The sequence below is a fragment of the Rhea americana genome, unplaced genomic scaffold (assembly GCF_003343005.1).
Source record: "Rhea americana isolate MKP2758 unplaced genomic scaffold, rheAme1 scaffold_44, whole genome shotgun sequence".
In the NCBI taxonomy this organism is placed as follows: domain Eukaryota; kingdom Metazoa; phylum Chordata; class Aves; order Rheiformes; family Rheidae; genus Rhea; species Rhea americana.
In genome coordinates, this window is record NW_028186579.1 from 3330650 (window position 1) to 3346161 (window position 15512).

A 15512-nucleotide genomic window follows, 5' to 3' on the forward strand; every position below is an offset into this window, starting at 1 on the left:
CAGAAAACTAGTCACACTCTTACGGCATTTTTCAAGATAGGAAACATACATTCAGTCAGAAACATTAAAAGATAAACATGTTTCTATATTTTATGTAGAATCACTTAAAGTCCATCTAAAAATCTAATAATCCTTCAGCTACAATAGAACTGAAAATGCAGTCTTGTGGGTTAAGTTTAGAACTGCTATTCTTTTATTGCCGGCTAATAATTATATCTCTTATCTTAAAGCTCACAATTGCTATAATGGTAAGTCCTGGTAGAAAAGCATAGAGCATTAAGAAATCCATTGTGAAGCGGGACGTTGCACCAGGAAAGTTTTTTTCAATGAACTGAACACCACGAGAGAAAACACATGCTGAACTAACTGCAGTGGAAATGTTGTGTCCACCTGCCAAAAGGGGGGAAAAAAAAGAAGGTTAATTCCTGTAGGTAAATCAGTAAAATTAAAACTCAGGCTCCAGTATCTAGCACATATATTTAATCTATTTAGCCTAAATGTTTGTTTGAATGATGAACTATTCCTATAGTTCACATTCCCACCCTTTTGGAAGGGGAACAGATATTCTACATGTTTCTGAGTTAATCTTTGCATATTTTTTAAAGGAAAGAAATGGAGGGTAATTAGGAGCTTTCTGTTTCACTCAGGCCAAAAAAAGATGATTTAGGGCTTATCAGACACTGTATAGAGGAGGTCTCAAGAAGCAGTTTGCCTGGTATGATAGACTTAACTCCATTCATATTTGCTTCCAGAATCTAAGAAACAAAGGCTGTCTGAAGGGCACATTGAAAAACACTTGTGTATAATTATTACTAAAGTCATGTATTCACTTTATAGCAGTTATTCTTACAGGCATATTCTAACAGTTAGTAGTTATGGTCTTGTAATAAGGAAGGGCAAGAGAGATTGATGAAAAATAATGGATAAAGACTATATAACCTTGGAGAAGATCAAGGCCTTCAGGCAGCTCCAAAGCTTCAAGTTTTACCTCCATTGATGGCTGCTGCTTACTAACATTTCCACTCTGATTCTGATGTTTTGCCGGTCATCTTGCTCACAACCAGCAAAGCACAGCCTGACAGAGAGCCTGGCTGCTCAACACTGAGAAAACTGGACAGGAACTATCTAGAAATTTGACAGAACTCAGTGATATTGACATTTCAGACTTAGCGCCTTAACCTGTCACTTACGCCCTTAACAGCTTTAGATCAATAAAGCTGCCTTTACTCCCTTTTCCATGGCAACATATCTGAACATTTTCTTCACTGGAATCTGAAGAAGTATCTGGTCAAATGTTTTCTGTCAATTCTCCCTGCACTGATGCTTTCTCTTCTATTTGATCCAGTGTAATGCAGGTCTGATAAACACGTACCAGGCTGCAAAACTCACCTAAAATGCTTGAGGTAGTGGGGAGAAGGTGAGGAAGAGACAAAGAAAACTGGAAGATGAACAGAGTAAGGAAAAAGAGCTGAACTTTTGTCTAGTTTGCTGATATACGGAGTTACAGTAAATCTTTATAACTTGATAAGTTTTCTTTAATAAACTAGTAAGTTATCTTTAGCTTATTAGGGATACTTCAATTGCATGCAGAAAGAAAATGAACATTAGCATCTCATTAAAGTTATTTTAAAAAGGCTTAAAAGGTATTTTTTAAACACTTACCACATGTGAAGTTTAAGCCGTAAAATTCATTTACTATAAGAACCTCACTGCTGTATTTTTGGAAAGTAAAATAACTTAGCATTTTAAAAGGTGTTGGCATTTCTTCTATGGTCCTTAAATAAACAGAGAAGAAATTAAATTGGCTCTTACTATATTACAGGAGACAGTTCTACTCCATATTAAAACAACCTCACATCTTTGGTCATAGCTTGTTACACAAAGAGTTCTTGACTGTACAGTTAGGGTTTTCGAAGTGCATTTTAGTGCTGAATGAGGAGACAACCGTGAAGATCATCTCTAATATCGGTCAAAGTGTCATAATGTTCAGTCCTGAATTGCTTAAGGACAGTCACAAATAATTCTGTGCAGTTTTTGATAATCACATTGCGGTAATAAACTAAAAATGACAAAATCCAATGCAAATATTAATAGTAAAAATATTTTGTTTGCAAAAAGTAAGAAACCACAGTCCCCTCACTTCATGCTCAAAATCAAAAAAGAATATTAACTCATTGGAAAAATAATAATGATACAAATAAAGCAAAGAATTAAGAATAAAACTAGAATATGAAGTTTGAAATAACACTATTCAACAAGACTGAACAATTGCTGCACCTCAAAACTGCAAATTGTTTATAATTAAACATAGACATGCAGCAGAAATACCTAATTACCCAAGTCTCAATGCCATTTTTAGTATCTTTCATTGCCTGTAAAGATTAATCATTGAGGAGCTTCACAATATTAATGAGCAATATCTCAATTGTAAAATAAGGTGAAAAAAACACTAATACTTCTTAAGTTATTAAAGCATTAGACTATGGTAGAAAGAATAACTGTTCTCTCAGTATAAGCATGCATCTACCTAAAGTTTAGCAGGGGCCAAAATAATTGGATATTAATCTAGTTTCACTGTGATAAGCAAGTATTAAGCTGAGGTCTACTTAGCAGAGAAAGCATCATCAGCTTTGTGAAGACCCATGCTTTTTTTTGAGGACAACTTGATATCAGCTACTGTTAGGCTTATTTCATTTTCATGGGAAAAGTCTCAGTTGAGCGTATTACATTTACTAGAAATCTGAAGAAAGCTAATTAGTTTTCTTGACAATAATACATTTATTGGGGTATATATCTCAAAGAGCAGAGAGTAGTTTCAGTACTGACAAATGTAAGAGGAATACTGTTCAAAGTTCATGCATGTTATTGATTTACAATGAAAAAAACATTTGCACATTAATACAGCAAACTAATCATAATTACCTCAAACATTTATTTAACTAGTTTATGATTCATTGTTACTACATAGTTCAGTTTGCACAGATGGAAAAAGTGTCTAAAAAGTTTAATGAATAAACTGGAGAGTAACAGCTGAAAATAACCTTTTTTCAATCAAAAATTCGCAGTGTTTAATACTTGCTGAAGTCCAGCAGTTACTAAAATTGTTGATTTCTTTTTGTAGAGTCTTTTAATGAGGACAGCATTTCACGTGATCATGTTGGCATGAGTATAAGAATTCAACTGAGCTGATGATGATAGATTTGAATTGTTCAGTTTTAACTTTAATTGCAAAAAGAGGCAGTGAAGAATTTAAAAGATGTCAGTATTTTTAGTGATATCTAAAGAAGTTATTAAATGGGCTTTTTGTGTATTTTGTACAAGGTCTAGCACGATCAGATAGTCATATCTCCAAAAATAACAACAGCTGCACTTTTTCTTCACTTTGCTGCCTGTGCATTATTGCTCTGCAGCATTAGCGACTAGACATGAAACTATTTAGACATATATTAACATTAAAACCATAATGAAATAAACTTTTTTCCTACCTTAGAAGTCCGGTTCCCACTATCACACCTGCTGAATTAAGCAGCACCACACCGCTTTGGACTATATTTGGGTTTTGAACCACACCGAGTAAAGCAAGTGTTAGAAGCTCACCAACTATATGAGATGCTAAGACAACAGCAAAGAAACATCCAAATCTGGAAGCATCAGGATGCAACCCTACCGTCCTGTGCAAAGATGAGCAAAAGAATATTTTAAAAAATGCTTTGGTACTCGACTTGGAATCTAGCCTTTATTTACTTTTATTTCTATTTTTATTTATTTTTCCAATTCAAGCTTAGTAAGTGAACAGTTTATAAGCTGTTTGTGCTCTTCACATAAAGGACATCTGTTCACCTCATGATAGAAGTACAGATATATTAGGCTTTCTCCATCTAGATCGGAGAGGGTTGTGTGAATGTGTCATTGTAACAGAATCTGCATTATTTGAAGATAACCACCATGACTTTTACAATCCCTTAAACTAATGTCTTTGTTCTTTTAGTGACTATGCAGTGGGAGTTATTATACAGTAGTTGCATATTTAAAGAGCATCTTTATGAAGATAATTAACAGAATTTTGCATATCTGATACTGTGTGTGCAAATTCATGATTCAAAGAAGGCTATCTGGGTTAAATTTAAAGAAGGATATATTCATCCTAATTAAATGGAAGGCTAATTCAATTTGTCACTCATTTATTTCATCCAGCTGCAATTTCCTTCACACTGTTACGCTCTTTACTAAATAGCACGCTCTTCCCAGCTTTTCCTTAGGTTACCTTAATGAGAAAATGTTCCCTATAATCTGTACCAAAGCTTCAAAAGGCCAGTACTTCCTTGGCAAACAATTCAGTTCTACTGTATATGATACACAACAAAGCCTTTTATTATATGGTGACATGCTGTTCGTTTTCCAAAATACCTCATACCAAAGTTGTGTTTTATACTAGATAATAGATGGGTGCTCCTCTTAGCTAACAAGCTGTTCAACATTTTCTTACCTCTTCATTGCTCAATGCAAAGCCCCAGGCCTTTTTTTTTAAATATACCACATTCAAATCATGGTCTTAAAATAGAAGTATTGATTTTCTCACAGGCCTTCCTTTACTATTTTTTGCATGTAATACAGAAATAGTCTCTATTATAAATAGATGGCTGAACACAGATTCTTGAAGTATTAAACATTCACAGATCCAGCAGGTATTAACAACTGCTAATCAGAGTTTGGTGCAGAGGGAACAACTCTTCAAAGTCCTACCGTTAAGGTATCACCTTCTCTGAAAAGCTGTAATAATACTTTACACACAGCTACACAGATACAGACTAGTAAATCTGAGATAAGTATAAAAAGGTCTAAAAGAGAAAAGAATAAAAAAAAAAGAGGGAGGGAGAGAGTGAGCAATATTATAAGAAACCAACAGTAGGATAATATAAACTGTTAGAGCATTTTCCAGAAGTATACTTAGCTAGGAAAATTTGCATAAACAGGATACATCAACTTGCCATACAAAAGTTACTGTGTTTATTCAGGGCTGGACCTGGCTTGCCTCTGATTGGGTCACAGTTCAGGTCTATCTGACCTGCCTACATAGACAAACACTGAGAGAAGTGGCTTGTAATAATAACGTGTACAAGAGGCTATCAAAGCCTCTCCAAAAGTTAGTCCATCCATATAAGTTTAATCCTGCACAGATAAAACCTTCAAAAGTTCACAGAGGAACTCCTAGCCCTAAGAGGTCTAAGGGCACTAAGGAATTGCCAGTAGGCCTATCGCTAACATGGTAATTGAAGTTGATAACAAGAAGAAAATAACGATCCAAGAGATGATACTAGGGCTTACCAGTATATAAAGATGCTGAAAATTGCTACGCTGATGATACTGAAGGGTAGAAAATGTAGTATATAAGCTACAAGCATTTGCCACTTCTGATACAAGCCGTCTTTACTTTCTTGGTCACTGATGGCACGTAAGGGTAGAACTGGATAAAATATATTTAAAAATAAATTAAATCCTCATTGAATAAGGAGACCAAGACTTGTTGCTAGCAAGCAAGCAAGCAAACAAACCTTACGCACTGAAACAACTTTGAGAATGTATCAGAAACGTTCCATCTAAACTGGTCTGATCATCTCTTCCCACTACAAGTGCAAAATATGCATTAAGCTGCAGATTGCCAATGTTTGTATGCTTAAGGAGAGAGGCCTAAGTATGCGACATGCAGGACAGACTTTGCTTTGAGCAGATACAAGTTAATCACATGAAAAAACTGCCTTTGCTGGATCATTTGTTGAGGTGCTCTGATCTCAGGGTGACGACAGCGGCGTATGTTCCTTAAGTGAGCAGAACAGTTATTAGTCTGTAAATAAAAACTATTGTTGGTCTTTGTGTGGCTAATTTACAGCAGCTGCAAGAGAAGCACTCTCTAGTAAGAATATAATTGCCACGTAATACTCTCAAATCTTATTATCCTTAATTGCTGTCAAAGCTGTTTTGTACTTCCACCGTCTTCCATGCCTGTGGTTTTGATCTCACTTAAGATGGTAAATTACAGACATGATAGACTTCGTTCTGCTTTTATAATGCTACACGCAAGCAAGTTAAGGGCGCTTGCGTAGTTCAGAATACAGCCTCAGTACAGAGGCCAACTGTAAAAAGGGAGAGGCCTAGATTAGTAGCATATCCCTTCATTAATGCACTAATCTATTCCTGAGGCGTGAAGCTTTCTGTAGCTTCCCCTTTGGATTTCATACCATTGTATCAGCTCTGACATTACCTACAACTATAAAGAGCCTTTCAATAACAAGATCATCTTCAAGAGGAATTTTCACTATTCACAAAATAGTTGCAGCAATACCTGCTGCTGCACATAACACAGAACAGAAACTCACAAAGTGCAACAGCATTGAGCATTCCCGTGTAGGGGGGGGCACTCACGCACTGGTAGATAAGCCCCACACGGTCCTGCACCGCTCCTTTTAGAAGATCATTCCTTAGTCTAAGGAGGAAAAATGCTACAAACAAGCCATATAACAGATTCTGGAAGAGACGCATGATGATGCCCATCTTATCTTTGGAGAGGTTTCTTGTTATCCTCCTGACAATGAAACATAACAGTAACAAATATTTGTTAGCTATGACTAATCACATGTTGGTAGAGTATTTAGCTTTGAACAAATTTTAGGTGCAAAAGGTCCACAAAAAGGTAATATTACAATAAGATAGACAAAAGCGTTAGACCAAAAGAAGAAAAAAGTGTATGTGTATTTGTGGGGGAAAAAGCTGAGAGCGAGCAGTGGATAACAAAATGAATTTTTTTAAAGAAAAAACAGTCTTACCGTAAAAGAATCCATAATTTGGAAAATGCACTGGGTGAGTCTTTGCTTTTGAATGGTATTGGTGGCAGCTCTTTCATACGCTTTGTCCTTTCAATGGCTGCCAGTACTTTGCTAAAAATTTCGGAGTTTTTGTAGGCCGTCACAATTATCTGAACCCTACTGTAGGTTTCAAGTTCACGTTCCTTGCTTCGAGTGTCCACAGATGTCAGATCCACTGCAAATTTGCAAAGTATTTACTATATACATCACTTTCCCTTATCTTTCCCAATCCCTGCAACTTACCTTCCTCAACTCCATCCTAAAATCTGCAAAGGAGAAAAGGCCCACTTAAAACTATGCAAAGTTTCTTTTTACGCCTCACTTCCATTAGAAAAACCCTGAATGGATGACTGTACAGCTAAGGAACGTTTTATGTCATCAGCAGGTTCCTGGTCCTTGTCCCTGAAATACTAGAACTGAGCTGTGTACAGGCTGGCCCTTTAGCCTTCTCCATCAGCACAGAGCTGTGCCACCTGCGAAACGCTGTCTCTGTCAAGGGCGCAACAAAGCGCCAGCTGAGGATGAACACTGACAGGGTTGAACAGATGGCTTTCTGATCATAGATTTCTCAAGTTTTCAGGAAAATAAATACTCAGACACAGCTCCCTGACTGCCCCTTTCCTCTGCTGGCTCTTCGATAACCATGAAGCTTAATTGTTAAATTGTTGTGAGTTCATGCTGCAAGTCCTTGTTCTTCTCCACTTGAGGCATTACTGTACAGTTGCACTGGTTTTCATCCATCTCCTCAAACATTCCTTTGTTTTAATGTGAGGTTAGAGGATGTTCAGTAGGCCAAATTCCCCAAGCAGGTTTATCCCTAGTTGAGGAAAACATTACTTACTGCAGTAGAATTTATGAAAAGTAAATACCTCACAGAGTTAATGCACCTTTCTAATAAATCCACGTGTATCTATTCCTGACACCAATAATACTTTTTTTTTTTGGGGGGGGGAGGGAGGGAGTGGGGGGATTTGTGCTTGCTATTTGTACAAGACGTGACGTACAGGCCAGACAATAGTGCTGCAGAGTTTTAGAAATTTCCTGTTTCTGAAATTGCAATGAATAATCTAGAGGTTCAATATCAAGATTATTGTTCTCATGCATAGCTGTTCTTACTGATTTTTGTATCATTTTTCTCTATCAGCTAGGATGTCTGTATCAGTTATTTATTCTTAAGATCTCTTTCATCCTTAGGTTTCAGTTTTTCAGTGTTATGCTCAGCTTCAAAATACAAATCGAACAACAGTAAAGAATATCCACAGCCCTTGTCCAAGATTCTTAAAGTGTCCTCCAACACCTCAATTAAGCTTATGAATAATTCTCTCGTATTCCAAAAGTTAGAATAAGCAGAATTATCTCTAATAGCAAACCTGTCCAAAACTGGAACTTAACTTCTATAAATATGAACATCCAAAACACAGACCACACTTCTGAAAACTTGGCCAATGTGATTTGCTTGAAGCAACGTGGCAAATACGTGACAACTAGGTGTGTTTTAAATATCTAATGCAAAATGAGTCATTAGACCAAAGTAGCTAATGCCTACCATGCATTTGTACTTTTTTTATGAATACAACATATGACATTTCCACAATACAATCCATGCTCAATACATAGGATCTTATTTTCCTCTGATGGTGGTGTAAATGTATCAGAATCTGTCCTTTCATTCACATCATTAAATCACACAAAAACCATAAACTACCAATTTTCCAAAGACTAAATATTCAGATGATTCTGTGCTCTAAACTGTTTTTTCCTTTTTCTTGTCACATTCCAAGGTTGACATTTTAAGAATGCACTACTCTCTTTACTATGCCTTTTAAAAAGAGTCTAAATCTCAAATCATCTATGCATTTCAAGACTATTCAAATTCATGAAGACAAAATTATCCTCACTGTCACACCAGTATTTTCAGCTTCATCCCATTCTAGCTTCATGTCAACATCCATCCTCTCTCCTCTCTGAATTTAGGATGCCATCAAGACAATAGAAAAACACTGCCTCTCCTGAGTGTGCCGTGTTTCTGAATACAGCTTTCTGGATCAGTCAAATTCACTAGTTAACATTCAGCTAATATTGTCAGAAATCAGCCTACATAATAGATTTTAAAAGATGAATATATACACAATATATGCATTTGTATACACACACACACTCACACATGTTCTCCAAGCATTTGTCCATGTGCACAGATGTCATGCAATGAACCCAGGACTCGCTTACAAAATCTCATACAGAAACCTTTTAGGTCCTGCACTGATAAGACAGCACATGTCATCTTTTGCCAAGTGCTTGCTGTTATCTTCTCTTGAAGAGATGGTACCTTCTGCTCCAACCCAGGTACTATCGGCTCCCCCAAATTTCTGAAATCTCAAACTGTGAACCTCTGGAAATTGACAGCACAGTCAGATGCATGGCATTGCATCCTTCCCTCCAGGCACATTAGCCTAAATGTGCTTGCAAAATTGACAACTGTCTTCAGTTGCTTTGCACCACAAAAGTCCATGACAGTCAGAGACTTCCCATGTTTTGGGGATCAGACTGGTATTACTATGTCCAATGGATAGCCATAGGTAGCTACCATCAGGAACGTGGAGGTTTGGTGAAGTTGAGATTTGGTATTTACTAGTAGTTTATTCCACCATTTCCTTCTGCTGAGGTTTAGCCCTACTGCAAACTTTTGCTGTTTTAAGGAGTCCATGGAGGTCACATTGACCCAGCTCTCTCACCTTTGAGCTGAGCACAGTTACAATGTTGGGGAAGAATTCAAATAGATTTCTATCTCTGGAAAAGCTCTTATCTTGGGAAAAAAGCAAATTGTTTGTTTAAAGGAAACCCATGCTTTTGCCAAAACAATGTAGATAAAACTTACCATAGATGTCAAAAGGATTTGATTGCTCAGGACACGAATAGCCACAGTCACTAAAAAATGTAATCATTTCCATAGGGTTCCCACAGAAAACCATTTCTCCAAAGCTCATGATGGCTATTTTATCAAATAACTGCTGGAACAAAGTAACACATTAGCAATATCTACTGAGAAGAAGTGTGTTAATTCTTGAGCATAGCTAGTGTTCTTGGTAATAAAAATGCTTTGAGAGGAAAAATAGTTTTGACACATTCAAATTTCCTTAGTATATTGTCAAAGGAAGTTTGTTCTTTCTATCATTCCTTTCAATGGTTATGCAAGATGACACATTTATAAGCTCTTAAAACTAGTGATTCTCAAAGCTATCAGAGTCAGTAGTGTACAAAGGGAAGGGGTAATCCAAGAACGGGAATGGGAGCTGCACACTTCCGACTCCAGTTCTAATGCACATTTACTTAGTTACTGACCTTCTTTGACACTTATTAGCCTCAATCTGTAAAATCTCCAAATTACTGGGAAGAATAGTTATTATCTGTGAAGTGCTTAAGGACTTTAACAGTACTGCTGTGGAGCGTGTACATTTGCCAAGGCATAGTCCTCACCAGCTATGATCAACACATATTGCCAAGGCACCGGTAGCACTTTCAGTCCAGGAAAGCCCCATCACTCCCCTATGACTTCATGACCGCTTACATTAGATACAGTCACCCAGAAAAGAGATGCTTCCCATTCCCAGGGTTAGTGGTCTAGGATTCAGAAGAGTGAAGTGTGAGATAGTAACATAAGCGAGAAACTTCTCCTCAGTGCAAGCGTATACATATGAATATGTAATGTTAAATAAATATGCAATATTTAAATATTTAAGAATACAGAAATGATAAATAAGTAATGATAAATAATGATTCGTTTGCCTCGTCCCAGTGGTTTTATTTTTTGGTAGCCATATAACATAAAAAGGTTAGGTACACAATCAGAGCTCATTCACTTTTTATCCCAAAATGTGCTCCCACTGGCAGAAGGCCAGAGCTGGAAGGTTTAAAGACAAGAAGCCTGTATTTAATGTGGGGCATGCAGAAAACAAGAGAGCCTTTGAAGGCCACTGTTCTGGATCTTGCACTTTATCCCTCCAAAACTCAAGCACTTTAAAATCTAGCAAAAAAAAAAAGCAGTTAGTAGATATCATTTACCTTGAAGAGTTCTGAGCGAGGCTGGTGAATTGTAATAATCACAATCCGGTCTCTGTGTGCAAGTTCTGAGAGCAGTGAGACGATCTGGTTTGCAGTCAAGCAGTCCAGCCCCGTAGTTGGTTCATCAAGTAGCATGACCTCTGTGAAAACACAAGAAATATCATTAAAACTCAGGAAATGGGGAGCAAATGTAATAACTTCTGTCTTTACAGCTAATTTGACAAATACTATAGAAATTAAGTTGCAAGTGATATTCCACGTGTAAAGCAGAGTATGTATAATCATCACTATGGCTTGATCTTTCAGCTTTAATTTCTTCAGTAGTTCAGTTTCAACTAGTAGGAGTAAGGATATAAATAAGAACTGCAGGATCAGAGAATAATCTTGTTTCTAAGTTCAGGAGAAATCTGAAATTTACCAAAATAATTTGATGCATACATCTGCTTCTAAGAACAATGGTGATAAAATTCACCACATATATAAATGTAAACATAACTGACATAATTAGCTAGAAGTTGTAACCTGAATTTAAAACATGCATACACAATTCATTAACAATTTAGGGTTGTGTTAAAATATAGTATGCATAATTCCATAGAAAAGACAGATTTTTTACTGCATTTTCTTCATGGTTTTCAACATGAATATATTGCATGTGGAAGGGCAATGACAGTCAAATCCATTAGCTTTACACAAATGAGATACAGCACAGAAGAAGAGGGCAGCTCAACCTTGATCAGGGTAAGAGGGGAGGAAAACTTTCTCTACAGGCTTATCTACACAGAAGAATTACTGTGCTATGAGCTTAGTGAATTTACCAAGTAATAACTACTTCCAGTGAACTTCCTGGGAGTCACCCTTAGCACATAGTATCTGCCATATAGCTAATTCTGCTTTCTAAATGCTCCCTCCTACCTCATGCACACTAAAAGCATTTGCACTCCTACAAGGACTCTAAGGCCCAATAAATGCATGGTATAAACTCACACTAAAAGATACTTTTACAGACAAGTCCCTATAGGTAAAAGGCAGGTGTGGTCTATTTGGCCTTTCTCGGTTACCGCTCTGCAATTGATGCAAATGCACTAGTTGTGCTTGTAGTCAGGGTCTGGGTGCACAATCACATTTCAGTTAGATCCTAAATATCCTTCCAAAAGGGGCACCTTTAAGTAACTATCTTAAAATTGACAAATTAAAGTTCCATGTGCTGTTTTCCATGGCTAATCCTCTCAGTCCCACAGTTACTCTGCCTTGATTTTTATCCATCTGATCTTTTTCTTTACATTAAAACTACAACTGTATAAAGCAGTGTGACATTCATCAGTATCTGCTTTCTCATCAAGAGAAATGGAATCCCTGCAGCTATAAACAGTCATGGAATGTGTTTTCTTTACTAATTTGCTATCTGAATCAGGTTTTGGTACATGAAGGCTATTGTACTCCTCAGCAGTTACTCAGTGTTCTTTGTGCATTGTCTAAGTGAGCAAAGCTCAAGTACTGACCACCTTTTTGGCTTATGGCTCTCACACATGCATGGCTCAATGGCAGCTATTCTGCTACAAGACTCTGTGCTTGCATGCATACGATTTTAATGTGCTCAACAAAATGTAAATGAATCTGTCACAACCAACAGTTCATACAAGGGAAAGATGTGAAGCAGTTGAGTCTAACCATGTGTTCGTTCCTGAGATTTTAAAATTACCTACTTTCCAAGACCACCAAAACATTAGTGGCAAACCAGTGTTACTGCTCATTATTTTCTGTGATTACAAGACAACTCTGCTTTTGCTGAATTGCACAATACAAAATGCTTTTGTATTTTAAAGAAGAATATGGAGCAGCATGATGGGAGTGCAAAGTGACACTGTTTTGTTTGATTTTGAAAATCTGTGTAGTGGTACTTACTGGGATCTTGTAATAGTTGGGCTGCAATTGAAACACGACGCCTCTCACCCCCTGAAATTCCTACAAAAACACGGCTTCCAATTATTTTGCCAGCAATGTGGCTGAGGCTCAACTCAGCCATAACTGCATCTACCTGAAAAATAATTACAGTTTAGAAAGTCTAATGACTGTCAAATTCATATACCCAAAATTAAAAATTGAAAGGAAAAAAGATGTAACTTTACGCTTGCCCAGTATGCTGCTTGATTCATTCTAGTGAAAAGCATTTACAGTAATCAGGCCTCCATCTACTGAAATTATATTTTTAAAATGTATTTATTCTAAAACAATTAGAATTTTACCTTATCTTACCTTACTTTACCTAGCATTAACAGATGAGGAGTTCAGATATGCAGCTAGAAGAAGTTAAGGTATAAAGTATTAGGGTGCTGGCCTGGCTTCCAAAATAAGGGAGCAGAACGGCAGATCAATTCTGGGAAAGTTTAAAATGCTGAATAGAAGATAGATGACAGATAGCAAGAGCCTCCAGCTAGGAATACTGAATCTTTACTCTCAGCTGAGGTCTTCTAATTAATCTGAAATGCACTATTTTATAGAGAAGGCAGGTTGTAAGGGGTTTATTAGATCAGTGCTTTTTTAGAGCGGTCCTGTTTAGTGAGAGAGATCCAATGGAAAGATAGAGCAGTGTCAGGGATGTCTGTGCTGTCATGAAAATTACCAAGGCACATAGTCATAAAGACCTTGAAAGCCATGTTTCCTGGCAGTCAGAAGGGAGCTGAGCTCAATATCAAGACCAGCATCTGCTGCTGCTTTGAAGGTGGGAGTTTCATTCTTGCATATTCACTGTTCCTTTAGGTGACAGTACAAGTTCCATGAAGAGGAGGGGAGCGTCAGGGAGCCCATGTTCTACTTGGGGCTCAGCAGAAGAATCTCTGCATGATCCTGAGCAAGCCACTTTGCTTCACATGCCACTTTCTGCAGTTGCAGAATAAAGAGTATGAAACCTCATAAATGTAAAACACCGCTATGGATTGAAAGTGCTGCTAGTGAAAGCATTGCATGACATCCCATCGGCATTTCTAGTGGAAGATGATAAAATACAGACCTTCTTTTTGATGAAGGTGCTGGAGCATTTCTGACGAGCCAGCAAAGCAGTGTAGGTCAGAGATTCTTCTATGGTGAGGAAGCTTAGCAAAGTGTCATTCTAAAAGAAAGCAGAGAGGAAGCAACGGTTAGTCCTGTAATAAATAAGATCTGGCTTCCGCTAACACATCTTTCATGCATTCATACAAATTTTGAATTTCTCTGCCAAATTATTACCAAAATGACTAGTTAAATCATAGTCAGATTCCATTATTCAATTTTACTAGCAAATCTTCTTTACCTTTTCTACCTAAGAGGGAGTACAGTGCACAAAAATAAATTGAGAAATCAACCTGTGGCACATAAGAGAAACAATCCTTAAACTGTTCCTTCTTCAGCTGGCGCCCATTCACATACACTTCACCAAAGAAGTTGTCTTTATGTTCCAGTCTTCCTGATACTGCATCCAGAAGTGTTGTTTTCCCAGAGCCTTTTAACCAAAAGAAATTAATCATGGGATGAGATGAATTTTACGATCTCAAGGGCCATAACCTCACTCAGATGGAGACACAAAAGTTAAGACGGTATTTTGTATTACTAACATTAAAACAGGTCCTGAAAGTGCAGCCTGTTAAAGGGAAGGACATGGGAAACCTAGAAGGTGTGTAAACTAGCATTTAATTCACTCAAATTTACATTTCACAGGGAAACATTTGGGTTTAGAGGCAATCTTATCTGTTATTTAAGTTGTAATTGCTATTTAAATGACTGAAGACAGAAAACTGAAAACTCAGTGTCATGTTATTCAAGGCAGGGGTTAGAAACACCTGTGGCTTCATTATTTAAAGCACAGACCTCTGCCAGATTCATTAAGGAAGCCACTGGTATTAATCCTAGTTTTGTTTGCTTTGAATTATTGGAACGACTTACCAGAGTTTCCTAAAATACCCATAATCTGGCCGCTCTCTATGTAAAATGAAACATCCTTAAGTATCTGCCGAGTCCATTTTTTGCGGTATAAAACGTTCCACCACGGTCCGACGCGGTCCCTTCGAAGACAAGTGGCAAAACGGCTTAAAAACCACGGAAGGCCGAAAAACGAGGCGCGAGGCCAGCGAACGCGCCGCCGCGTCGTTCGGCTCGCCCCCGAGCGGGGAGGGAACCGCCGAGGGCCCTAAGGCGCTGCGGGAGCCTCTGCGCCCCCCTCCCGCCCTACCTGACGCTGTAGCAGAGGCCCCGGACGCCGACGCTGTTTCGGGGCCGCGCCTGGGCCTCCGCCTCGCCGCCCCACGGCGCCGGGCACGGCCGGCCCCACATGCCGCCCGGGCCCCGCCGTGCCGCCCGCCCGGGGATGGCCCCAGAGGGAGGAGAGCAGCCCTCCGCGCTGTCCTCTCCCGCCAAATAACTGATAGGCGCTCAGCTGCGGCGCTATCTGATGTACCTTTAGCCCACGAGGGAGGAGGAGGAGGAGGAGGACGAGGAGGAGGAGGAGGACGAGGAGGAGGAGGAGGAGGAGGAGAGCGCTCCCGTGCCCGTGAAGCCCGGGCCGCAGGGCAGGGCTCGGCTCCCCACCGACAGCGGCGTTCCCATCGCTCGGCGGCGAAG

The 15512-nt window shown here is 38.5% G+C and overlaps 1 protein-coding gene across 1 annotated transcript; it reads right to left on the bottom strand.

Moving 5' to 3' along the window:
- Positions 1 to 193: 193 nt before the first annotated feature.
- On the bottom strand, positions 194 to 15224 carry ABCG5 (ATP binding cassette subfamily G member 5). Its single transcript, XM_085315774.1, has 13 exons — positions 15124 to 15224; positions 14838 to 14956; positions 14261 to 14397; positions 13930 to 14028; positions 12825 to 12957; positions 10920 to 11059; positions 9736 to 9865; positions 6822 to 7035; positions 6375 to 6580; positions 5326 to 5464; positions 3486 to 3671; positions 1663 to 1775; positions 194 to 390 (listed from the first exon to the last, which is right to left on the bottom strand). The coding sequence occupies exons 1-13, from the start codon at positions 15222 to 15224 to the stop codon at positions 194 to 196; spliced, it is 1914 nt and encodes a 637-aa protein (XP_085171900.1).
- Positions 15225 to 15512: the final 288 nt, after the last annotated feature.

What these genes read in the sequence shown, in the direction of transcription:
- ABCG5 (XM_085315774.1), bottom strand. Translation starts at nt 15,224, where the DNA reads ATGTGGGGCCGGCCGTGCCCGGCGCCGTGGGGCGGCGAGGCGGAGGCC. An exon ending in AAATCCTTTTGACATCTATG is followed by an intron (nt 7,036 to 9,735) that starts GTAAGTTTTATC and finishes GCAAATTTGCAG; the next exon opens with TGGATCTGACATCTGTGGAC. An exon ending in CGGCTTAAACTTCACATGTG is followed by an intron (nt 391 to 1,662) that starts GTAAGTGTTTAA and finishes CCCTTTTGGCAG; the next exon opens with GTGGACACAACATTTCCACT.